At 43.1% G+C, this 27,556-nt stretch overlaps 1 protein-coding gene across 1 annotated transcript in view; it reads left to right on the top strand.

Moving 5' to 3' along the window:
* TRIO (trio Rho guanine nucleotide exchange factor) overlaps positions 1-27,556 on the top strand; it is a 3,555,343-nt gene that overhangs the window by 2,340,965 nt on the left and 1,186,822 nt on the right. Inside the window, 1 exon segment of the mRNA XM_077269474.1 lies at positions 11,811-11,903. Coding sequence (XP_077125589.1) covers positions 11,811-11,903 — 93 coding nt within the window.

Genomic DNA, 27,556 nt, shown 5'->3' with positions numbered 1-27,556 from the left:
GCCTACGTGGCGTCATGGGTCAGGAAGGGGTTTAACAAGATAAATTCTGCAAGGAAAAAAATAAAAAATGATTACATTAATGCACAATACACAGCCACATAGAGGAAAATATCAAAAAATCCATACATAAACATTACGACCACAACGAACAGTGCACTCATAGTACAATGCCAACTGAACAAGCGCTGAGCAAACCACACCGCCATACATTGAAATAAAAATCAATGGCAGAGACTACACAATGCCAGAGTATAGCAAAATCAGAATACAACAGTCCCAGAAAAGATAACAAAACAAATAAACAACAGCCCCTATGTATCAATCAAAAAAAGACACATATATCTTTTTTTTTAAAATAAATATTTTTTTTTCAGAAAGGCACAAGAAAAGGCAATCCATTATCCGCCATACTTTACAATTTTTTAAAAAAAACAACAAAGCCAAGATAACGCCATACGGTAAACCCCAGAAATACAGCAGAACATGATAAAAAAAGAAAACATTTGTATTAAAAAAAAACACAGTGGAACAACCGCATGCAATGAACAACCCAAAATAAATTTAAAGCACCATAAATTCTTAGGAGAAAAAAAAAAAAACACACACAAAAAAAAAAGGGAAAAGAAAAGTCAATCCTGGATAGACCACCATACTTTACAATAAAACCAACAAGGCCGGAGACAATTGAAACGCCATCATATAACTCCAGAAATACATCACAACCAGAATAAAAAGACACCAATTTCCATTAAACAACCACAGTATAGCCAGATTAAATTACAGAACAAACATTAAATTCAACATCCACAACTTGCAATAAAAATGTTAAAAAATAAAACACAAAGAAAATGGGCAGATATACATTCTATACTTACATCTCTTGAAAGCAGATGAGCCAATATGCAATATGCATAAGCAATATGCTGCAGCCAATTGACAAACAATGCATCAACCTTTATTTTATATATATGGGATGTTTTGTCACTGTCTAGACACCGTCTAGACACTTATTTTGTTATTTTATTAAACGACGCATGCGTCGCACAACGCGCTGCGACGCACGCACTTGCGTCCTCTACGTTGTCAATTGGTTTCAATGGGATTTTTAACGCACTGATGACGCAAGGGCGACGCATGCGTTTTTTTTTTTAATTTTGACGCTACAAAAATGCAACATGTAGCGTCGGCCGCACCCCGCCAGGTGCGGCCAAACGACGCATGCGTCAGAAAACGCATGAAAACGCATACAACGCATGTCCATGCACCCCCAATGTTAAAGATAGGGGTGCATTACGCATGCGTCGATATGCGTCGACGACGCTGCGCCCAAAGGCGCAAATGTGAACGTAGCCTAAGCAGTACTGTACAGCCACATATGGGGTATTTCTACATTCAGCTGAAATTGTGGGACAAATTTTGTTGCCATCTTTACTCATTTCCCAGTATGAAAACGTAAAGTTTAAGGCCAACACATAACATTGGTGTAATGTAAATTACTTTTTCTTCACTACCCAATGGTATAAAAGTCTGTGACACACCTGTGGTGTCAATATGATAATTGCACCCGGTGCTAGATCAGCTCACTCGGCTGCACATGAAGGTAGAAACAGGTACACTGTGGCTTTAAGAACTTCCTTTGGTTTATTATAGGCAGCATAAACCATGGTGTAGTAAAGCAAATAGTCATCTGGGCAAAAACAGGGAAACAAAATGGTGGCAGAAAACACAGTCCTTCTGAGAGCGGGGTTCCTCCCACTCACCGCTAGCAGAACACACGGTTCAGGTTTTAGCATACAACACATGCATGAACAGTTTCCTGGAGTGCTTCCTCTCCAGGCACACTGAACACTGCTGCTTTCGGAAGCCAAGTACTTAAGCCCCAGAACATGTGACTCCTCCATCATTTGACTGATCACATGATTGTGACATAACACAGGTCCTGTCAGGACACGGTGGTTCTGGCTCTGCAGGTGGAAAGGTGGACATTCTCCCAGGGCTGTGGAGTTGGTAAGCCAAAACTCTGACTCCAACTCTGACTCCGACTCCTCAATTCCCATAACATAGACTCCACAACTCCGACTCACTCATACATGGCTCATGTTTACGTGATACATTTACTGTAGTAAAATGGTAACATCAGGGTTTTAATCATTATTATGATGCAATAATCAAGCCATTTAGATAGAACATATAGTATATTTATTGGAATACAACTTTAGAACAAAAAAAACTTTGCATATTTACAATTTATTATATACTCTGCAGTAAGTGGAAAAAAACAGTTTTCAACAAAAACATACTGAATAACATTTGTGCAATCTATGAATTTGTTCTGAGAAGTAGTATCGCCTCGATCAGATCCTCCTTTATAGATGACCTCAAATCTGACCTAATTATTTTAAGGCTAGAGAACAACCTCTCTACAATAACTTGGGTTGGTGGCAAAGCAGTAACCACATGGGCAACATCTCTAACAATTTCAGGGTATAAAGGAATTGCCTCCTGCACAGTCAGTTTTGATGAACGATTAAACTCTTCTACTTCTTTGAGAGCAAGTGAAAAATTTTGCTGAAATATGGTCAATCTGTTTTCTATGCGAGTGGAATCTTTTCCCCTGCGGCGATGCTTTGCCTGCTCCATGTTGTCCACATACTTGTTGAAATCAAACTCCTCATCTGATGAGGATGAAGGAACGGCAGCAGCAGCACTGGCATGACCCGAGTCCTCTTGCTCTTGGCTGTCCTGTAGCCCACTCATCCTAACTGCTACCTCAGTCAAAGCTTCTTTTCCTTCAGTAAGCTGTTGATCATCCAGCAATATATGATGACTCATGTTCACATAAACAGCTGCCAGAAGAATTTTATTTCCGTTTCATTGAAGCAGCAATGCCATCTGCGATTAAACCTCCTCTTTGGGATAGGCAAAACAACAATTTCTTCCACTCCTTTATAAAAATGCCAGGAGTTAAATCCTCAGCTTGTATCTTTTTAGTTACTGTAAATGGGTGATGAAACTGTTCTGTCTTCATACACGTTGATACGGTGTGTGATCCGACATACGGCATAAACCACTTCTGTCTCCCAAATAAGCAGACTGTTCTCTGTAGTCTAACTTGTTTATTGGTAAACATGAGCATGGTAAAATGGATAAACTTAACCAGGATGGCCAGTAAGTGAGATAGTTCAGCACAGCAATGAACACGTGTGTCCCAGGTAGTACACAGAAAATAATGGAGTCTCCCTCTCCCAGGATGCCTTGGTACAATCCCACAATGCAACACTCTAATTATTACAAAGACACAGGTTATAATTTTAACCACCGCTAGATGGTGCTATAACACAGCAAAACCAAAACACTAATAGTAGTAAAACTTTAATGCATAATACGAATACCCTGTCCTTACTAGAATGGACAGAACACTCCCCGCTTGGCATCAACCGATGCCACCTACAACTCTTTTGGATTTGAGGTGATTGTCTTGAGTTACCGTACGTAGAACAGATACCTGAGGGCGGGTTTCCTCATCTGCCTCTGGATCTACCAGTTCAAAGGTGTTTGACTCATCAATGTATGGCGTGGAACGGTATAAGAATGTAGGGCCAGTAAACCAGATTGTGTCCTTAAGGTATCTTGCTTCAAGGGATCTGGTTGCGTGGTCCGCAGGATTGTGGTGTGTGGACACATAGTGCCACTGTTTAGGGTGGATCTCCTGATCCTTAGCACCCGATTACTGACATAGACATAAAAGCGGCGAGTTTCATTGCCAATGTACCCCAGCACTACCTTGCTGTCAGTGTAGAACTCGACTTCTTTGACTTCCAGGTCGATTTCTGTCGAGATAAGTTCAGCTAACTCTACAGCTAGCACAGCTGCACAGAGTTCCAGTCTGGGTACTGTGTGTTCACGGAGTGGGGCCAGTTTTGTCCGGCTCATAACAAGCCTTACATGGCATTGTTCGTTAATGTCAATAGTTTTCAAATACGTACTGCTGCAATTGCTTTGGTTGAGGCATCGCAGAAGATACAAAGCCTTTGCCTCTTGACCTCTGTTGATGGCAGGGAAGCATATGGTCGTGCCATGTAGAGACTTGACAGGGCTTCTAAAGTGTTCTTCCATCTTGCCCACAAGTCTCTCTTCTCGATGGGAAGCAGATCATCCCAATCGGACATCTCTTGGGTGAAGTCTCTCAACATCATTTTACCTTGGATAGTTACAGGGGTTACAAATCCCTGAGGATCATACAAGCTGTTTACTACGGACAGGATGCCTCTACGCGTGAAGGGTTTCTCTTCTTCGCTGATCTGGAGGGTAAATGCATCCTTTTTCAAATCCCAGCGTAAACCAAGGCTCTGCTGCATGGGAAGGGAGTCCATGCTTAAATCCAAGTCTTTTAAATCGGTTGAGTAATCCTGAGAGGGAAAGGCTGCCATTAGTTTTTGGCTGTTAGAAGCAATTTTGTGCAACCTCAAATTGAACGAAGCGAGCATTTATTGTGCCCTTTTCAGGAGACTGACTGCCGACTCATCTGTGGGTGTGGATTTCAGGCAGTCATCTACGTAGAAATCCTTTTCCACAAACGATCTTACATCCGACCCATACTTTGCTTCACCCTCTCTGGCTGAATGTCTAAGACCATAGATAGCGACAGCAGGGGAGGGGCTGTTCCCGAAGATGTGTACTTTCATACGATATTCCACGATGTCTTTGTAGGGGTCATTATTGCGGTACCAGAAGAACCTCAAATAGTTTCTGTGTTCTTCTTTAACAAGCAAGCAGTGAAACATCTGTTGGATGTCGGCCATAAATGCTACTGCATCCTTGCAGAAGCGAAGAAGTACTCCCAGAAGTCTGTTATTGAGGTCTGGACAAGACAGAAAGACGTTGTTTAATGAAACATCTTCGTATCTGGCACTTGAGTCAAATACTACTCTTATCTGACCTGGTTTCTTCGGATGATACACGCCGAAAATAGGTAAGTACCAACATTCCTCGGAATCTTGAAGTACAGGTGCAATTTCCACGTGGCCATTCTGGAATATTCTCTCCATGAAGGTAAATAAGTGTTCTCTTGTTTCTGGTGTCTTTTGCAGTTTGCGTGCAAGGGGGACATATCGACTGTAGACAAGTTATCTGTTGTTGGGTAAGCATTGCCTTTGTGGTTTGAATGGTAAAGGTGCGACTCAACTCTTTGATTCATCTCTTACCATCTCTCGATCCATGATGTCCAAAAGCAGTCTGTCCTCTATGGACGTTGCTACCTGATTGTCCTCTCTTGTCCTGTGGAAAACTGTACACCCTATATGATCTTGCTCACCGTTGCATGCATGTTCTTCACAGGAAGGGTCAGCTAACGGAGAAGGTGGAGGGGTGTTGTGTGGCAACTCTTTAATTAGGAAACTGCTCTTGCATGGCTGGAAGAGGGACGGACGTCCATTTTTGAGAGTATTGGTGAGCATGCTGTTGACTGATGTCGGCCTGTGTGCTCCACCCAAACAGACGTCTCCCACAATGACCCATCATACATCAAGTCTCTGAGCATATGGGGCGTTTTGTGGGCCGTTAATCTGTACTCTAGCCTTGTGGGCTTGTAGTATGTCTCTTCCGAGGAGTAAGACATAGCAAATAGATAATGGCTGCACTCAAGTTTATTGTGCTAAAGCAAGGAAATGTGCAATACATGAAATGTGAACAGCATAATGGCTTGTGAAATTTATGAAAAAACACATGAGATTTTTAGCACAAAATTTGGCCAAATGTTGTGAGCCCATTCACCAAACGTCAAGGTAATCTCAGATCGAATGGGTAACTAACCTGTCTGCCTAGTGTGAACACTTACCTATGGCTAATAAAATGGTAAAGCCTGTATTTATAGAGGAGGTTAGAACCAACTGTGTTTGGATGTAATTAAAATCACAGCATGGTGAAGGGCGGGGAGGTAAGACAATTGGAGCTCCTTGGTCCAGTTCCGGTATCAGGTGAGCTATACATTTCAAGTGGGTGTGATGAGCTGCTACCTCTGGTGTAGGTATCTCAGACCTGTTGCCAGGGATCTGGTTGCACTCCAGTATTGATGGCAAGGATAAGCAGGTTTGACCGTCTATAGACTCTACTTTGAATCCGGTCGCTTTTCTCCCCGTCGTCTCGACAGTACCTGCACATGCCTTCAAGGAGTACGGAGAGCCGGGGCCAGCAATGTTGAAGGTGTCGATGAGAAAGGACTTAGCTAGAGACCTGTTGCTCTGATCATCCAAGACTGCATATACCTTGATTGCCTTATCCCGTTGGCTCGCTGGAAAAACTCCGACAAGACAGATCTTCGAGCAGGATCTTCCTGCTACAAGTTCCTTGCAAATCTCTGTACACTGAGAAGTGACCACTGGGGTGTCTATGTCAGTGTCCATCTGTTTTTCGGCAGACTCTTCTAGTCGAGACGATACCCCTGAGGGTGGTCCAGGGTGTAAGGCCGTGTTGTGCTCCACACTACTACATTCTGTGCATTTCACACTGGTTTCACAGTTCTTGGCGAAGTGTGAGGTCGTCACGCAGCATCTGAAGCATATCTTGTTTTCCTTTAGGAAACTCTTACGGTCTTCTAGAGACTTCTCCCTGAAGGCTCTACATTTTAGTAGAGGATGAGGTTTCTTGTGTAGGGGGCAGTGTTTGCTGAGATCCTGAGGCTTGTGCTCTTCTGGAGAGGACTTACTTGCCCTGTAAGGAAAACCTGTGGAGGTAACATTAGTTTTGTGGACTGCCACTGGTGTTTTACTGGGTTTTACACCAGAGGCAGTGGTACATGACATAGTGAAATCGAAACTGGAGTCATTTCTAACTTTAGCCTGCTGAGCAACAAAGTCTACAAACACCCTGAAAGGAGGAAATGGTACCTTATGAGCCTGTTTGTAACGGGACCCATGACTGACCCACTTTTTTTGTAAGTTGTAAGGGAGCTTTTGGACAATTGGGTTGACACCTCTGGCGGTGTCCAGGAATGCCAACCCTGGCAGGTCACCTTTTGCCTGAGCAGCATGTACCTCCATTAACAAGTCACTCAGTTCCCTGAGCTTTTGATAACCCTTATTTGCTATCTTGGGAAAATCATCAATTCTTTTATACAAAGCGTTTTCTATAGCTTCAATTGACCCATAACATTCTTTGAGTCTCTCCCACATTTCCCACATCTCTCAACACATTTTGGGATCCATTTTCTCCTGTTACCCTTGTGAAAATACAAAATTTCTGGCTAAGAAACATTTTTTTCTGGAAAAATTAGGGTTTTTTTTATTTTCACCGTTCAACATTATGAACTTGTGTGAAGCACCTGGGGTTTCAAGGTGCTCACCACACAAATTGCTCAACAAATTGTATGGTGCAATTTATCCTGTTAACCTCATGAAATTCAATGTTTGCAGCTAAAAAACATTTTTTGTGGGAAAAATGATTTTTTCTATTTTCACGGCTTAACGTTATAAACTTCTGTGAAGCACCTGGGGGTTCAACGTGCTAAATACACAACTAGATAAGTTGCCGTAGAGGTGTAGTTTCCAAAATAGTGTAACTTGTCAGGGATTTCTACTGTTTAGGCACATCAAGGGCTCTCCAAACGTGACATGGCGTCCCCTAATTATTCTAGCAAATTTTACATTTAAAAAGTCAAATGGCACTTCTTACCTTCCGAGATATGCCGCCGTGAACCCAAACAGTGGTTTCCCCCCACATTTGGGCTATCAGCATGCTCAGGAGAAATTGCACAACAAATTGTATGGTCCATTTTCTTCTCCTGTTGCTCTTGTGAAAGTAAACAAATAAATGGATCAACAGGACATTTTTTGTAAAAAAAAAAAAAAAAAAAAAGTTAAATGTTTATTTTTTTCCTTTCACACTCCATTAGTTCATGTGAAGCACCTGAAGGGTTAGTAAACTTCTTGAATGTGGTTTTGAGCACCTTAAGGGGTGCAGGTTTTAGAATGGTGTCACTTTGGGGTATTTAATATTAGGGTTGAACAATTAATATAATGTTCAATTCTCTAGTTGCCTACTCCTGGCCTAATGGATATTGATCATGTGCACTAAAGAAATACACCAGACACAGTCAGCTGTAACTCTCCTTGATCAATGTGTGGCTCAGCTCCAAGAAGGGAAGTTTATTAGTCAAACACAATGTTATATATCTCCTGTAAGGGGGCTCGGTTAGCTCTAAAATGGGAGTGATCGGATGTATTTCATTCGTTAGTGGGTTGGGCATGAGCAAGTCCATGGGCGGATCCATGAGGTCATCAGGGTGGGTTGGTCCGTGAGGTCATCAGGGTGGGCGTCGCTGTGGGTGGATCCATGAGGTCATCAGGGTGGGCATCATCTTGGATACCAGAGCACACGGCATGCTGAAACAGGAAATGGCGGCTATCTTCAGTGTCTTCATTGTTCATCTTGGATACCAGAGCACACGGCTCTGGTAGAGGAGATGGCAGCCATCTTAAGTGTCTTACTTTGTCTGAGGAAAACTTATGTAAGGTTAAACAATACATGTTATAGGTTGCTTCCCTCATTTACCTTATGTGTTGAGGTTAATTAAGTATTTGATCTTATGGCTCTCCTCAACATTTCTATCCTATAGCTCCCTCAAAGTCACTTCAAATGTGTGGCGACATGCATGTAGCGACTTTTGTGAGATGAGTTTGGTGTGGCGACATGCGTGTAGCAACTTTTTGTGTGTCGAGTTGCATGTGACAGGTTAGTGTAGCAAGCTGTGTGCAGCAAGTTTTGCGCATGGCGAGTTTTGCGCTTGGCGAGTTTTATGTATGGTGCGTTTTGAGTATGTGCAAGTTTTGTGTGAGGCAACGTTTGCATATGTTGCAACTTTTGTGCATGTGGCAATTTTTTCGCGTGTGCAAGTTTTGCGTGTGGCGAGTTTGCCATGAGGTGAGTTTTGCACGTGTGGCGAGTTTTGCGTGAGCCTAGTTTTGAATGTGACGAATTTTGCACGTGGCGAGTTTTGAGTGGCGACTTTTGTGTTTCGACTTTTATGTGGCGAGGTTTGTGTATGTGTTTTGAAATGTGTGCTGAGGGTGGTATATGTGTTCAAGCACGTGGTAGAGTGTGGCACATTTTGTGTGTGTGTTCATATCCCCGTGTGTGGTGAGTATCACATGTCGGGGCACCACCTTATCAACTGTACAGTATATACTCTTTGGCGCCATCGCTGTCATTCTTTAAGTCTCCCTTGTTCACATCTGGCAGCTGTCAATTTGCCTCCAACACTTTTCCTTTCACTTTTTCTCCATTGTGTAGATAGGGGCAAAATTGTTTGGTGAATTGGAACGCGCAGGGTGAAAATTTTGCCTCACAACGAAATTTCCAGAGTGGGGTCCAGACGTGTGACTGTGAAAAACTTTGTGGCTGTAGCTGCGACGGTGCAGATGCCAATCCCGGACATACACACATACAACCCCTGGCAAAAATTATCTAATCACAAGACTTGGAGGATGTTCATTCAGTTGTTTAATTTTGTAGAAAAAAAGCAGATCACAGACATGGCACAAAACTAAAGTCATTTCAAATGACAACTTTCTGGCTTTAATAAACACTAAAAGAAATCAAGAACAAAAATTGTTGTAGTGAGTAATGGTTACTTTTTTAAAACAAGCAGAGGGAAAAAATTATGGAATCACTCAATTCTGAGGAAAAAATTATGGAATCATGAAAATCTAACAAACAAACATAAAAAAACACTCCAAAACATCACTATTATTTTGTTGCACCACCTCTGGCGTTTATAACAGCTTGCAGTCTCTGAGGCATGGACTTAATGAGTGTCAAACAATCAATCTGGCTCCGACTTTCTCTGATTGCTGTTGCCAGATCAGCTTTGCAGGTTGGAGCCTTGTCATGTAATTTTCTTCAACTTCCACCAAAGATTTTAAATTGGATTGATCTCCGGACTATTTGCAGGCCGTGACATTGACCTTATATGTCTATTTTCAAGGAATGTTCGCACAGTTTTTGCTCTATGGCAGGATGCATTATCATCTTGAAAAATGATTTCATCATCCCCAAACATCCTTTCAATTGATGGGATAAGAAAAGTGTCCAAAATATCATTGAATATCCAGTCATCCACAGTCCACGATTGTTTTTCCTTAACCCATTGTAACCTTGTTTTTTTCTGTTTAGGTGTTAATGATGGCTTTTGTTTAGCTATTCTGTATGTAAATCCCATTTCCTTTAGGCGGTTTCTTACAGTTCGGTCACAGACGTTGACTCCAGTTTCCTCCCATTCGTTCCTCATTTGTTTTGTTGTGCATTTCCTGTTTTGGAGACATATTGCTTTAAGTTTCTGGTCTTGACGCTTTTTGTTGTCTTCGGCTACTTTCACACTAGCGTCGTGCACCGCACGTCGCTATGCGATGTTGCGGCACACCGACGCTAGCAGTGAAACCGCCGCACAACGGGAGCAGCGGATGCAGTTTTACATCGCATCCGCTGCCCCATTGTGATGTGCGGGGAGGCGGGGGCGGAGTTCCCTGAGGACGCTGAGGACTCACAAAAAATCGTTACATGTAACGTTTTTTGGTGCCGACGGTCCGACGCAACATGACTTTTGCAGGATGCGTTTTTTCTGCAAAACGACACATAGCGACGTGCAGTGCACGACGCTAGTGTGAAAGTAGCCTTCCTTGGTCTACAAGTATGTTTGCCTTTAATAACTTTCCCATGTTGTTTGTATTCGGTCCAGATTTTAAACACAGCTGACTGTGAACAACCAACATCTTTTGCATCATTGCGTGATGATTTACTCTCTTTTAAGAGTTTGATAATCCTCTCCTTTGTTTCAATTGACATCTCTAGTGTTGGAGCCATGATTCATGTCAGTCCACTTGGTGCAACAGCTCTCCAAGGTATGATCACTCCTTTTTAGATGCAGAATAATGAGCAGATCTAATTTGATGCAGGTGTTAGTTTTGGGAATTAAAATTTAGAGTGTGATTCCATAATTTTTTCCTCAGAATTGAGTGATTCCATAATTTTTCCCCTCTGCTTGTTCTAAAAAAGTAACCATTAATGACTACAACATTTTTTGTTCTTGATTTCTTTTAATGTTTATTAAAGCCAGAAAGTTGTCATTTGAAATTACTTTAGTTTTGTGCCATGTCTGTGATCTGCTTTTTTTTCTACAAAATTAAACAACTGAATGAACATCCTCCAAGGCCTGTGATTCCATAATTTTTGCTGGGGGTTGTACATACATACACACACACACACACACACACACACACACACACACACACACACACACATTCAGCTTTATATATTAGATTTATGCACTTACAGAAAAAAGCGTCCTCGACCCGAGGAGGAGGAGCAATGAAAACGTCAGAGAGGTGAGTATGAAAGCCGGGAAAACAGCTGAGACTTGACGTGATGAGACTTGGGACTGAACCCTCTTATTGGGATGGTTGAGAGCTATGTATATACATTAGACCTTCTCATTGCAGCCAGGGGATTGTGCAGTTTGGTAATTTTGCTAAAACCTGTGATTAATATTCTTCTGAGTACCAGTACTTAGTATATGGATGGATGTCTTGTTTCTTTCTTGTTCCACACATTGTATCCTATGTCAATGAACTAATAGATCATTGCGATTGGGATTAGAATCAAATTTTTACATTTTATAAAGGCTGACCAAATGTTTGATGGAAATGCAAGAATATTGAAATATGTATTTATATTAAACCTTTATGACAGTTGTCCCAGCAAATTTTGTTTATTCATCCATAGTTTAGGAAAGTGTTTAAAAGTTTTTTTTTTTTTTCAAGACTTCCAGATTACTAGCACGCCCAAATAGTGCAGAAACTCCAAGTGCTGCTGAACTAGTCAGTGCTATAGAAGAGCTTGTTAAAAGCAAAATGGTAAGTGGCATTTTATTGTTGTAAATTTACACTTAACGCTGAGAAAAAAAATTCTATAAGCAGAATTGGGTCTGTGATGGAGCAGATCTAGCATTGTCTGCTGTTCCAAGAACATCATGTGATCTGTGACATACTGTTTTTGTTATGGGCCGAGAGGGATTACAGACACTCTCCGAGAAGCAAAATAAAAAATTCTACCTTTGGCCAAAGTAGTTGAGCTACATACCCCATGGAGGACACTAAATGGACACCTGTGAGAGTTAGATTTGGATAATATTATAGGCTATGGATACCATTGCTGTAAAAAATGTTGAAATTAATTTATTTCCTGATTTCTGAGTTTGCACCATGTTCCCTTCATTCTGAGGAATGTTGAGTCCGAATGGTCGGAAACCTTTTGACCACAATGTGAGAATCATGATAATATGCCATCACTTAATCAGATGGGAATACTTATTTTAAGATGTATAAATCCCTCAGTTTTATTTCTATCAGGCTCCATGATATATCCCTTGTAATGCCCAGTTTTAAGTATTTACCAGCATAGAAGAATCATAGTTGTGTGCATTTGCACATTGACATCTATGTAGTATGTAGTAATTAACCCCTTAACAACCACTGATACATATTAAAATGGTGGTCGTTAAGGGGCCTTAATCCTGATCGCCGTTTTAAAAAAACAACTGGGAACAAATGAATGGCGATCCCTCTTTGGCGAAATTCCCACGGATGACAGCTGACATCCTGCGACATCGGTCCTAGCCGGCTTTGGAACCAATTGGGGTTGATTAACCCCTTAAATACGACAGTGGCATCTAAGTGGTTAAAAGACCCCCCTTTCACAGGATTGACCACCCGCATTCGTAAACACCGGTGACTATCATTGCCGTGGTATCCCGAGGCCAACTGATGACCCCAGGGTATGGTGGCCTGTTAGATCCTGCTATAGGCATGGTCTATCAGGCTGTCAATGAGACTCTTACAGATCTCAGGCACTGTAGTATTTGTGTACTGCTACTTTTTACATATTTTATGTATCTTGTTTTACTTTTTCACTTAGTCCCACTGTGGGACATGTATATTTTTCACTTTGAGCTCTGGTTTCATGCACTGCAGTGCACGAGTACTGCAGTGCGTGAGACCAAAGTGAAAAATATACATGTCCTACAGTGGGATGACATGAAGAAGGTTTTTTTAAAAAAAAGTTGCATAAAATGTGTAAAAAGTAAAAAAAAAAAAAAAAAAAATCACGAAAAGAAAATTCGCCACTAAAAACACAGCATTTGTGATAAAGCAAAAATTCTGCTTGATCTATGAAACTGGTCATGCTATTTATTTTGTTTTGTGAACACCGTAAAAAACTATTGTAAAAACATGCCACAAATGACACTTTTACATCATACTGACATAAAAAAATTAATAAAAAGGATTAAAAAGTCATGTGTTAAAAACACGCCTTACTATGCCTCATTCGGCAAAAAAAATAAAAAACTAACAGCTCTCAAAATATGACAATGCAAATACAAATACCTTTTTGTAAAATATTGTTTTCAGTGTGTAAAAGCAGAAAAGAAAAAAAAAATGATATAAATCTGGAATCACTGTAATCATACTGACCTGCAGACTAAATCGGTCTTATTACTTTTACCGCGTGCTGAACCGCACAAAAAAATAAATAAAAACAAAATTGCTGTTTCTTGTTCATTCTGTTTCTGAAAAATCTGAATAAAAATTGATCACAAAATGTTGTGCCCCGAAATGGTACCCCAAAAAATATCCATCTCACCGCTCAAAAAATAAATAAAATGAAAAAGCATTTTTAGTGTGTGATAGTAGCAAAACATAAACTACCGCATATACTCGATTATAAGCTGAGATTTTCAGCCCATTTTTTAGGCTGAAAGTGCCCCTCTCGGCTTATACTCGAGTAATTGTCCCAGGGGGTCGGCGGGGAGGGGGAGCTGCGACTGTCACATACTCACCTGCTACTGGCACGGTCCCTGCATCTCCGATGGTCTCCTGGCGCCGGCAGCTCTTCCTGTGTTCAGCGGTCACGTGGTACCACTCATTAAAGTAATGAATATGGACTCCACTCCCATAGGGGCACCCGGAGACCATCTGTCAGTGAGAAGCAGGGACCGCGCCGGGATAAGGTGAGTATAACGAGGAGGGTGAGCATTGCGCGATATTCACTTGTCCCCATTCCACCGCTGTGCACCGCTCTGTCTTCCGCGTCCTCCAGCTGTGACTGTTCAGGTCAGAGGGCACAATGACGTGTTTAGTGTGCGCCCTCTGACTGAACAGTCAGAGAGCCAGAAGACAGAGCGGTGCGCAGCGGTGGAAAAGGGACAGGTGAATATCGCAAGTGCTGCGGGCCTGAGCGACGAGAGGTGAGTATGTGATTTTTTTTAATTGCCACAACAGCATATGGGGCATAATCTATAGAGCATCTTATGGGGCCATCAACCTTTATACAGCATTGTATGGGCCATAATCTATGGAGCATCTTATGGGGCCATCAACCTTTATACAGCATTGTATGGGGCATAATTTATGGAGCATTTTATGGGGCCATCAACCTTTATGCAGCATTGTATGGGGCACAATCTATGGAGCAGCTTATGGGGCCATCAACCTTCATGCCTCATTGTATGGGGCACATTTTCTATCGTGCATCTTATGGGGCCATAATCAACCTTTATACGGCATTGTATGGGGCAAATGTTTCTATGGAGCATCTTATGAGGCCATAATCAACCTTTGTACAGCATTGTATGGGGCAAATGTTTCTATGGAGCATCTTATGGGGCCAATATTAACCTGTGTGCAGCATTATATGGGGCATATTTTAATATGGAGCATCTTATGGGGCCCATCATAAACTGTATGGAGCATAATATGGGGCTCCTGATTCAATATGGATATTCAAAAACACTTAACCTACTGATGTCTTAATTAATTTAACCCCTTCATGACCCAGCCTATTTTGACCTTAATGACCTGGCCGTTTTTTGCAATTCTGACCAGTGTCCCGTTATGAGGTAATAACTCAGGAACGCTTCAACGGATCCTAGCGGTTCTGAGACTGTTTTTTCATGACATATTGGGCTTCATGTTAGTGGTAAATTTAAGTCGATAATTTCTTAGTTTATTTGTGAAAAAAACGGAAATTTGGCGAAAATGTTGAACATTTAGCAATTTTCACATTTTGAATTTTTATTCTGTTAAACCAGAGAGTTATGTGACACAAAATAGTTAATAAATAACATTTCCCACATGTCTACTTTACATCAGCACAATTTTGGAAACAATTTTTTTTTTGTTAGGAAGTTACAAGGGTTAAAATTTGACCAGTGATTTCTCATTTTTACAACAAAATTTACAAAACCATTTTTTTTAGGGACCACCTCACATTTGAAGTCAGTTTGAGGGTTCTATATGGCTAAAAATACCCAAAAGTGACACCATTCTAAAAACTGCACCCCTCAAGGTGCTCAAAACCACATTCAAGAAGTTTATTAACCCTTCAGGTGTTTCACAGCAGCAGAAGCAACATGGAAGGAAAAAATTAACATTTAACTTTTTAGTCACAAAAATGATCTTTTAGCAACAATTTTTTTATTTTCCCAAGGGTAAAAGGAGAAACTGGACCACGAGCTTTGTTGTCCAATTTGTCCTGAGTACGCTGATACCTCATATGTGGGGGTAAACCACTGTTTGGGCGCACGGCAGGGCTCGGAAGGGAAGGAGCACCATTTGACTTTTTGAATGAAAAATTGACTCCAATCTTTAGCGTACACCATGTCGCGTTTGGAAAGCCCCTGTGTGCCTAAACATTGGAGCTCCCCCACAAGTTACCACATTTTGGAAACTAGACCCCCCAAGGAACTTATCTAGAAGCATAGTGAGCACTTTAAACCCTCAGGTGCTTCACAAATTGATCCGTAAAAATGAAAAAGTACTTTTTTTGCACACAAAAATTCTTTTAGCCTCAATATTTTCATTTTCACATGGGCAACAGGATAAAATGGATCCTAAAATTTGTTGGGCAATTTCTCCTGAGTACGCAGATACCTCATATGTGGGGGTAAACCACTGTTTGGGTGCACGGCAAGTCTCGGAAGGGAAGGAGCACCATTTGACTTTTTGAATGGAAAATTAGCTCCAATCGTTAGCGGACACCATGTCGCGTTTGGAGAGCCCCTGTGTGCCTAAACATTCGAGCTCCCCTACAAGTGACCCCAATTTGGAAACTAGACCCCCCAAGGAACTTATCTAGATGCATAGTGAGAACTTTAAACCCCCAGGTGCTTCACAGAAGTTTATAACGCAGAGCCATGAAAATAAAAAATAATTTTTCTTTTCTCAAAAATGATATTTTAGCCCACAATTTTTTATTTTCCCAAGGGTAACAGGAGAAATTGGACCCCAACAGTTGTTGTCCAGTTTCTTCTGAGTACGCTGATACCCCATATGTGGGGGTAAACCACTGTTTGTGCACATGCCGGGGCTCGGAAGGGAAGTAGTGACATTTTGGAATGCAGACTTTGATGGAATGGTCTGCGGGCATCATGTTACGTTTGCAGATCCCCGATGTGCCTAAACAGTAGAAACCCCCCACAAGTGACCCCATTTTGGAAACTAGACCCCCCAAGGAACGTATCTAGATATGTGGTGAGCACTTTGAACCCCCAAGTGCTTCACAGAAGTTTACAACGCAGAGCCGTGAAAATAAATCATTTTTCTTTCCACAAAAATGATGTTTTAGCAAGAATTTTTTTATTTTCACAAGGGTAACAGGAGAAATTGGACCCCAATAATTGTTGCCCAGTTTGTCCTGAGTACACTGATACCCCATATGTGGGGGTAAATCACTGCTTGGGCACACGTCGGGGCTCGTGAAAGGAAGTAGTGACGTTTTGAAATGCAGACTTTGATGGAATGGTCTGCGGGCGCCATGCTGCGTTTGTGGAGCCCCTGATGTGCCTAAACAGTAGAAACCCCCACAAGTGACCCCATTTTGGAAACTAGACCCCCCAAGGAACTTTTCTTGATGTGTGGTGAGCACTTTGAACCTTTGAAGTTTATAACGCAGAGCTGTGAAAATAAAAAATCATTTTTCTTTCCTCAAAAATTATGTATTAGCAAGCAATTTTTTTATTTTCCAAGGGTAACAGGAGAAATTGGACCCCAATAGTTGTTGCCCAGTTTGTCCTGAGTATGCTGGTACCCCATATGCGGGGGTAAACCACTGTTTGGGCGCACGTCAGGGCTCGGAAGGGAGCGAGCACCATTTGACTTTTTGAACGCAAGATTGGCTGGAATCAATGGTGGCGCCATGTTGCGTTTGGAGACCCCTGATGTGCCTAAACAGTGGAAACCCCTCAATTCTAACTCCAACACTAACCCCAACACACCCCTAACCCTAATCCCAACTCTAGCCATAACCCTAATCACAACCCTAACCCCAACACACTCCTAACCACAACCCTAACCCTAATCCCAACCCTAACCCTAATCCCAACCCTAACCACAACCCTAACCACAACTTTAACCCCAACACACCCCTAACCATAACCCTAACGACAAGCCTATTCTTAACCCTATTTCCAACCCTAGCCCTAATTCCAACCCTAACTCTAATTACAACCCTAAGGCTATGTGCCCACGTTGCGGATTCGTGTAAGATTATTCCGCACCATTTTTGAAAAATCCGCAGGTAAAAGGCACTGCGTTTTACCTGCGGATTTACCGTGGATTTCCAGTGTTTTTTATGCGGATTTCACCTGCGGATTCCTATTGAGGAACAGGTGTAAAACGCTGCAGAATCCGCACAAAGAATTAACATGCTGCGGAAAGTACAACGCAGCATTTCCGCACGGTATTTTCCACACCATGGGCACAGCGGATGGTACTGTAAACCTGATGGAACACTGCTACGAATCCGCAGCGGCCAATCCGCTGTGGATCCGCAGCCAAATCCACACCGTGTGCACATAGCCTAATTCTAACGCTAACCCTAGTTCTAACCCTACCCCTAACCCTAGCCCTAACCCTAACCCTACCCCTAGTTCTAACCCTAGTGGAAAAAAAAATATTTTCTTTATTTTATTATTGTCCCTACGTATGGGGGTGATAAAGGGGGGGTCATTTACTATTTTTTTTTATTTTGATCACTGTGATAGGTTTTATCACAGTGATCAAAATGTAGCTGGAACGAATCTGCCGGCCGGCAGATTCGGCGGGTGCACTGCGCATGCTCCCGCCATTTTGAAAGATGGCGGCGCCCGTGGAGAAGACAGAAGGACACCAGGAAGCTCGGTAAGTATGAGGGGGGGGGGATCGGAGCACGGGGGGGTGATCCGAGCAGGGGGTGGGATCGGAGCATGGGGGGAGTGGACAGGAGGACGGGGATCGGACAGGAAGACGGAGGGGAGCGGAGCACAGGATGGAGGACTGGGGAGGAGATCGGTGTCGGTGGGGGGGTACAGACCAGTGTTTCCAGTCATGGCCGATGATATTGCAGCATCGGCCATGGCTGGATTGTAATATTTCACCAGTTTTCATGGTGAAATATTACAAATCGCTCTGATTGGCTGTTTCACTTTCAACAGCCAATCAGAGCGATCGTAGCCACGGGGGGGTGAAGCCACCCCCCCCTGGGCTGAAGTACCACTCCCCCTGTCCCTGCAGATTGGGTGAAATTGGAGTTAACCCTTTCCCCCGATCTGCAGGGACGCGATCATTCCATGAAGCCACATAGGTGTCACAAGGTCGGATTGGCACCGACTTTCATGACGGCTACGTGGCGTCAAAGGTCGGGAAGGGGTTAACTTTTATCGTTATCTATTTTTATTTTTGAAATTTATCAGTGGCTGCTGCATTTTCCACCCTAGGCTTATACTGGTGTCATTAAGTTTTCCCAGTTTTTTGTGGCAAAATTAGGGGTCTCAGCTTATACTCGGGTCGGCTTATACTCGAGTATATACGGTATATAAGTCTGGTATTGCTGTAATCGTACCAACATGGAGAATAAAGTTGTTTTATCGCTAATACTGCATGGTGAACTTCGCAAAAATTAAAATAAGAACTATTCTTGTACTGCTGACTCTTTGTTCATTCTGCCTCCCAAAAATCGAAATAAGGCTCGGGTAATATTTATCCTGCACTGTCCTCTGAGTGCTTGTGTCAGTATTTCTGTGTAAGTCTCAAAAACTATGATTCGTACAAAACCCTCAATGGAACCACTCACTTATGAGGCAGATGGAGTCACGTTATTTTAGGCATCTTTTAGTGCACAAATGTGGTCGACCACAGATCTGTGCGCACCTAAAAAGATGGATACCCCTGGAACAGACTCTAAACAGAGTCCAAAGGGACTTCATCTGCCTCATTACAGTGAGTGGTTCTGTCTGGGGTTTCACCTAGTGTTGAGCGATACCGTCCGATACTTGAAAGTATCGGTATCGGAAAGTATCGGCCGATACCGGCAAAGTATCGGATCTAATCCGATACCGATACCCGATACCAATACAAGTCAATGGGACAGCAAGTATCGGACGGTATCCTGTATGGTTCCCAGGGTCTGAAGGAGAGGAAACTCTCCTTCAGGCCCTGGGATCCATATCAATGTGTAAAAGAAAGAATTAAAATAAAAAATAGGGATATACTCACCCTCTGACGCGCCCTGGACTTTACCGCCGTAACCGGGAGCCGTTGTACCTAAGAATGCGCGCTTGAAGGGCCTTAGATGACGTCACGGCGCTCTGACTGGTCCGTAGCGGTCGCGTGACCGCTACACGACCAATCACAAAGCCGTGACGTCACCTAAGGTCTTTCAAGCGCTTGAAATACCTTAGAAGACGTCCACAGCTTCTGATTGGTCGCGTAGCGGTCGCGTGACCGCTACGCGACCAATCACAAAGCCGTAACGTTAGCTAAGGTCTTTCAAGTGCTTGAAAGACCTTAGGTGACGTCACGGCTTTGTGATTGGTCGCGTAGCGGTCACGTGACCGCTACGGACCAATCAGAGCGCCGTGACGTCATCTAAGGCCCTTCAAGCGCGCATTTTTAGGTACAACGGCTCCCGGTTACGGCGGTAAAGTCCAGGGGCCGCCGGAGAGGTGAGTATATCCCTATTTTTTATTTTAATTCTTTCTTTTACACATTGATATTAATCCCGATACCGATTCCCGATACCACAAAAGTATCGGATCTCGATATCAGAATTCCTATACCGCAAGTATCGGCCGATACCTGATACTTGCGGTATCGGAATGCTCAACACTAGTTTCACCTGAATTGCATTTTTGTGGGATTTACGCTGAAACACTAACATAAGTGTTTTGACGTAGAACACAGAAACTTGATCCCAGTCTTATATTGAAGGCAATCTAAAAATGTTATGTAACTCAAAATGTTAGCAATAACAATCCTAACATAATCCGCACACAATCAACAACCCCCACACAGGTCTGTCATTAAAAATATTGGGGTTCCCACATTCCTGGTAGATAAAAGACTATGGAAAAGCAACATGGCTCTCACTCCCTCAAATAAAGTTCTATGAAAACTGCCCCCCTCCTCCTGAGCTCCATTGTGCCTGAGCCACGGTAAGCACCCATATGTTTGCCATTATTTTAGCAGGGAGAGACCAATTAACAATTTACAGGGTGCGTTTCTGCAAAACCCCAATGTAGAGGAACCCTACAATATATGGTCACTAAACTGGCATATTTGCTCATTCTCAAAATAGTCAATCAAGCCGTAGATTAATTCATTGTGTGGTGCAATTTCTACAATGGAGTCACTTTGGGTTTTTGATTTTTCTGGCACCTTAGCGAATCTAAAAATATCTCCCACAAACTGTTCCACCAAAATCTGTGCTCCAAAAGCCAAATAGTGCTTCTTCCTTCTCAGCCCTAACGTGTAGTGTGGAGACACGGGGGGGTCGGTGGGCGCCCAGGTCCGCTAGCCGAAACCGCATTGACTAGGGATCGTCCCTCCTAATGCCCCCTCTCCCTTTATTGTGAGCATAACGTTACTCAGACAACACAGGGTGAGGGTAAAACAGTGTGGCAATGCTTTATTGAACCACATAACAGGCAGATAACACACAGAACGGTCCCAGTAAAATACCCCAAGATGGTGCACATTACAGAGTCTCACCCTTCCGCTGACTCGCCGGGATATTGGCAGCTGTTGCTTCAGAGCTCCCAGGGTCACTACCTCACCTGTTGCACGCACACAGAGAGGAGGTAACGATAAGCATAGGAGGATGACAGTGTATTGAGTCCATTCAATGTACAATTGATCCGAGGATCACAACCTGTCTTCATCTTTCAGGGTCGGTTACTCCACCTGTGACACGCACACAGAGAGGAGGTAATGACAAGCATAGGAAGATGACAGTCCATTGAGACACAAGGCCAATTAACATGAGAGTCACAACCTGGCTTCTCCAAACATATCTGTGGTTCAGCGCTGGTAAATGGAGCAGATCTGTATTCTTCCAACAGGGCCGAAAAACCCTAGGTTGTTTCCTGTAGAATGATAGATCCATGTCCCTTGTGATAGAGCCATGATGTAAAATGGCTGCTGTCCTGTCTCTGGTCATTTGGGTGTTAGGATGTCTTGGCAGAATCTCTGGCTGTGTTTCTCAGTCTTTCTGCCTTGGAGTCTCTTTATACAGAGGTCTGTAACCTATATTTAGATTTACCCAGTGTCCTTCAGTCCAGCATCACAGATAAGTGTAACGCTCGTGCCCAGACTGGTTGGCGCTTTGGTGTAGCCCCACTGGACCACAGACCAGACTTTGGTGGAAGGGGCGTAACTAAGTAGCTTTCTAGGTGTTCGCTGGAGTCTCCGATGGTGAGGTCAGACTTGCGCAGTAGGTAGCTACCAGGTACCACTCCAGGGTGGAGTCTGACTGTGGATGCTGATCCCACCGGGGGACTAGATGCAGGTAAGCAGGTATGGCTGTGACACTGGCTGACGGACGGGTACGGCAGAGGCCCTGATGGGCAGACTGGCTTGTCGGAGATACAGGCTGGCACTCTGGCAGACAGGCGGGCACGGCTGGCACTCAGGCAGACAGGCGGACAGGGCTGATACTCTTGTAGGAACTGGTATACAGGCGGGTGTATGGAAACAGGTAAGAACCTGTTCAGGCTGGAGGGTATATGGAAGCAGGTAGAGACCTGTACGGCAAGTTGCTGAACAGAGGTAGAGCAGAGATGCAAAGCAGAACCACAGGAGGCGGAGTAAGAGCAGGAGGTGGAGCTAAGAGCAGAGAAGGAGAAGACAGAGCTAAGAGCAGAGAAGCACAGAACCACTGATTGTGGCAAGCAGAGCAGAGAGGTAACGCAGAGGTAAACACAGCAGAGTGAGAATGGTAAACAAACAAAGAAGGAACAGGAACGGACATAGACCAGAGTTCAGACACAGAAGTAATGGAACACAGATTCAGACCAGGGTAAAACACCCCTCTGGGTGGCGTACACAGAGACACAAACAGAACACAGATAAAGGCCTGCGTATTGCAGCCCTCAGAGACAGGAAACAGACACGACCTGGCAGCTCAGTAGCAAATGCTATCTGATGGAAATAGTTTGTTTAGGCATCCTCCAATGGGTGAGGATGCCTTAAGTGTCAGAGGCCTCAAGGCTTTTGGCCAGGGACACCTTAGGGAGGTGCACACAGTCTCAATAAGAATCCATAGTTGCTGGTGCCACCCCTCTATGCACACAGCCAGGAAGTGTACACAGAGTAAGCGACCATGGAGCACATGGCATGGAACCTGCAGCAGACAGATCTCCAGCATGGCACTGGGTGAGTGAGTTGATGTAATAGGCAGGTGGGGAATGGAAGGCCATGCAGTGATGCTGGCAGAGTTATTACAATAAGGGGAACAATGGTGATGAGATCAAGTTGCATTACTTGATTATTTAATCTAATTGCATAGTTTTTCCCTCTATGCTTTTGTAGTCCGCACACTGACTTCATAACACAATGCTTAATTAGCATATAAGCAAACATCAAAGATAAGAGCACACTGTTATATGAAATATCAGCTTACAAGTCAGTATTTCAGGCTTGCACAAGCAAAATTATGGATAACCGCATATTCTTCTTGATTTGATAAAAAAAAAGGTGTCTGGGTAATTAAGATATAATCCGGTTTCTTCACAAGTGGGCTAACAGCTTCAGACAACATATGGGGCATCACCACGTACTGGAGAAATTTGGCAATAAATTGTGAGGCCCAGCTTCACCGATGAATACTTGTGTAACTGACAAATTTGCAACAAATTTAAAAAAACTACATTTTTACAACTAAAATGTTATGGTTCATTATAAAATTATGTAAGACACCTGTGGGTTTACTGCAGCCCTACATGCATTCCTTAAAGGGGTTGTCCACTACTAGGACAACCCCTTCTTAAATGAACTGATCATCCCCAATTAAATAATAAAGCCTCTTTTCACCTCCTGTGCCATCTCCGTTCCAGCGGTGTCGGCACTCTCGGTCCTGGTACTGGGATGAGGTGGAATGACACGTGATGCCTGGCACCGAATCAGCGCTGGCGTCACTGTCTCCGCCTTTGGACAAACTGAACATGAAGAGGAAGTCCGGACTACTGCTCATTCCTAGCTTCCTCTTTATGTTCAGTTTGTCCAATGACGGAGACAGTGACGCCAGTGCTGATTGGGCGTCAGAGTGCCAACATAGCGGATATGGTGCTGGCATGAGAGGTGAGTATAACCTTATTATTTTACCAGGGCCGAACATTTAGTTTAAGAAGGCATTGTCTTAGTAGTTGACAACCCCTTTAAACAGTGAAGTTTCCATTATGGGGTCACTTGTGGGGGTTTCTGCTGATCTGGTACCCCAAGGGCTCTGCTAATGGATCCTCCCCATCTGCTCCTTGCCCGTGTGCTGAAACAGTAGTGTGTAACCACATGTGATTACCTCAACGTTCAGTAAAAATTGCAGCGCAAAATATGGGGTCCATATTTTCCCATTACCCCTTGTGTAAATTATAAATTTAGTGCTAAAACAGTATTTTAGTGCAAAAAATGTAATTTTTTCTCACGTTTAAATATTGTAAACTTTTCTGAATCACCTGTAGGTTAAAAATGTTCAGTACATTCCTAGATGAATTCCTTGTGGGGTCTCTTTTCTAAAATGAGGTCACTTGTGGGGGCTTATCTTGTTTTTTGCATGTTATGAGCTCTGCTAATATGACATGGCATTCACAATCTATTCTAGATAAATTTACTCTCCAAAAAATCAAATAACCCTGTCATGGCTCTAACAGCAGTTTTTGACCACATACGTGGGATCATCCAGTTTGGGGGAAATTTTGTAACAAATTATCCAATCTGGTTTCTCCTTTTATCCATTGTGAAAATTACAAATCTGGTCATAAAACAACATTTTAGAAGGAAAAAAAGTAATTTTCATTTTCACGTCTACATTTTAAAAAAGTTCTGTGAAGCACTTATGGATACAACTTTCTCAACACATCCCTAGATAATTTTCTTGATGGGTCTATTTTCCAAAATGGGGTCACTTGTGGGGGTTTCTGCTGTTTTGGTACCTCAGGGGCTCTGCAAATCAGAAATGGTGTCTGCAATCTATTCCAGCCACATTTACATTCCAAATAAAACATCATCTTCTACATATGAGGAATCGCCATGCTCAGACTATGGGATCCACTTTTTTGTGTTTCCTATTGCAAAAGTGAAACGTGCAAAAATCAACATTTTTGTGAAAAAAATTGAGTCACTTGTTGGTTTCTGCTGTTTAGGAAACATACGGTAGGTGCTTTACAAATGTGATATTGTGCCCTCAATCTATTTTACCCAAATTTGTGCTCCAAAACTCGAATGGTGCTTCTTCCATTATAAGCCCTGCCATTTGTCCAAATAGAAGTTTCTGACCATGTGTGGGGCATCAGCGCACTCAGAAGAAACTGGGTAACACATTTCGTGGTCCATTTTCTTGTGCTGTTCCTTATAAAAGTGAAAAATTGCTGCTAAAGTAACATTTTAGAGGAAAAATTTATTTCTTTCATTCCAATTTGTATTCATTCCTGTGTAGCACCTGAAGGGTTAAAACATTTCCTGACAGCAATTTTAAAGTATTTGAGGGGTTCAGTTTATAAAATGGTATCACTTTTGGGGAGTTTTCAAATATATTGGCTCATCAATGTCCATTTACATCTGAATAGGTCACTAAAAAACAGGTTTTGTAAATTGTGTTGAAAAAATGAGAAATTGCTGGTAAACTTCCTGCATAGTCCAGATTTATTTGAGTCCTCATAGAGGAATGACTTGATGAAGATTCAAGCGTCTTGGTAGGAGGGAAATGGTCCGTCAAGCATCTTGCTGGTTATATGATGGCCGACTGAGGGTCATCCAGATGAATTACGGTGGATAGATGTCTTCTCATGTCCATAGTTCAGCACCTCAGATGTACTTTATTAAGACCACCAGCAATGGTCCGAGAATGGGAGTCTTAGTAAAAAATGCAGACCAATAATATAAGTCCAATCTAAAAAATAAGAAAAATATATAGGGTGAGCTAATAAACATGCTGATTATGCGATCCTTGCTTTTCTATTATTGCACCCACACATTAGCAGTAAATAGTAGATCTTCATTCAGTCCGTCCGGTGAGATCGAACCAAGATTAAAGATCCACCTTGACTCTGTCTGAAGTAGTAGTTTCTGAAGGTTAACTCTTATATTGGGTTGTACATTTTGTAAGCTGTAGATTCTCATATTATGAGTCTGAACTTGGTGTGTGAGAAAATATGAAGCCACTGAAGTTAAACTTTTCCCCTTCGTTTCGTCCGTCCTGGCCAGCTGGATAGTGGAGATATGTTTCTGGATCCTCCTCCTCAGTTCTTGCAATATTTGACCAACGTAGACCTTAATAAATTTACATACAATAGCATACATAACATTGAGAGTCTTACAGTTGATGTAAGTGCGTACTAACCTTGTATCTTCACTATCCTCCAACCCAAAACAATTGTTCAGCACATTTAACTCTCTCTCCCGCCCGCCACTGCCACCTCCAACCCCCCTCATCTCTTCTGAGGACTTTGCCACCTACTTCAAAAATAAGATCGACCAAGCAAGGCGAACCTTTACTGTTCCACCACCCCAACCACTCCATATACCAGACCTCTGCCCTTCCCCAATAACGTCCCTCTCCAACATCACTGAAGAACTTACTCGCTTCCTTTCCAAATCACACCTCACCACCTGTGCACTTGACCCCATCCCTTCCCACCTGCTCCCCAACCTCACTAACACGATCATTCCAGCCCTAACCCATCTTTTCAACCTATCGCTATCTTCTGGTACCTTCCCCTCTGCCTTCAAACATGCCACCATCACACCCATCCTCAAAAAAACTAACCTTGACCCAACTGCTATGCCCAGCTATCGCCCCATATCACTGCTCCCGTTTGCTTCAAAACTCCTTGAGCAGCATGTCCATGGTCAACTTTCCTCCCACCTCTCATCTAACTCTCTCCTTGACAACCTCCAATCTGACTTCCGCCCCCACCACTCCACTGAAACTGCCCTGACAAAAATTTACTAATGAATTACTCACAGCTAAAGCTAACAGACAGTACTCCATCCTCCTCCTTCTCGACCTGTCATCTGCTTTCGACACAGTTGACAACTGCCTACTGCTACAGATTCTTTCTTCCCTCGGCATCAAAAGCCTTGCCCTGTCCTGGATTGCCTCATACCTTTCTGACTGCACATTTAGCGTTTCCCACTCCCACACTACCTCCTCACCCTGCCCCCTCTCTGTTGGAGTCCCCCAAGGCTCTGTCCTAGGGCCCCTACTTTTTTCCATCTATACCCTTGGCCTAGGACAACTCAAAGTCCCATGGCTTACAGTACCACCTATACGTGGACGACACTTAGATCTACCTCTCTGGCTCAGATGTCGCCTCTCTTCTGTCCAGAATCCCAGAGTGTCTGTCAGCCATATCCTCCTTCTTCAACTCTCGCTTCCTAAAACTCAATGTAGACAAAACCGAACTCATCATCTTTCCCCCATCTCGCGTATCTTCCCTACCTGATCTATCTATTATGGTATACGGCATCACGCTCTCTCCCACACCTGAAATCCGCTGCCTCGGGGTAACTCTCGACTCTGCTCTGTCCTTCAAACCGCACGTCCAAACTCTTACCACCTCCTGTCGCCTCCAACTCAAAAAATATTGCCAGAATCCATCCCTTCCTCAGCCTATAATCCACTAAAACTCTTGTGCATGCCCTCATCATCTCCTGCCTCGATTACTGCAACACTCTCCTTGTGGCCTCCCCGCTAACTCCTTTGCACCACTCCAGTCTGTCCTCAACTCTGCTGCTCGGCTAATCCACCTCTCTCCTCGCTACTCCCCTGCTTCTCCCCTCTGCAAATCCCTCCACTGGCTCCCAATTCCCCAACTAATCCAGTTCAAACTACTAACACTGATCTACAAAGCCATCCACAACCTGTCCCCTCCCTATATCTCTGAACTAATCTCCCACTCTCTTCCTTCACGTAATCTTAGATCCTCCCCAGACCTCCTACTCTCCTCTACACTTATTCGTTCCTCACACAACCGCCTCCAAGA

Source organism: Ranitomeya variabilis, chromosome 6, assembly GCF_051348905.1.
Source record: "Ranitomeya variabilis isolate aRanVar5 chromosome 6, aRanVar5.hap1, whole genome shotgun sequence".
NCBI lineage: Eukaryota > Metazoa > Chordata > Amphibia > Anura > Dendrobatidae > Ranitomeya > Ranitomeya variabilis.
The sequence above is the reverse complement of the archived record's forward strand: the minus strand, read 5'-3'. Positions and strand labels throughout refer to the sequence as shown.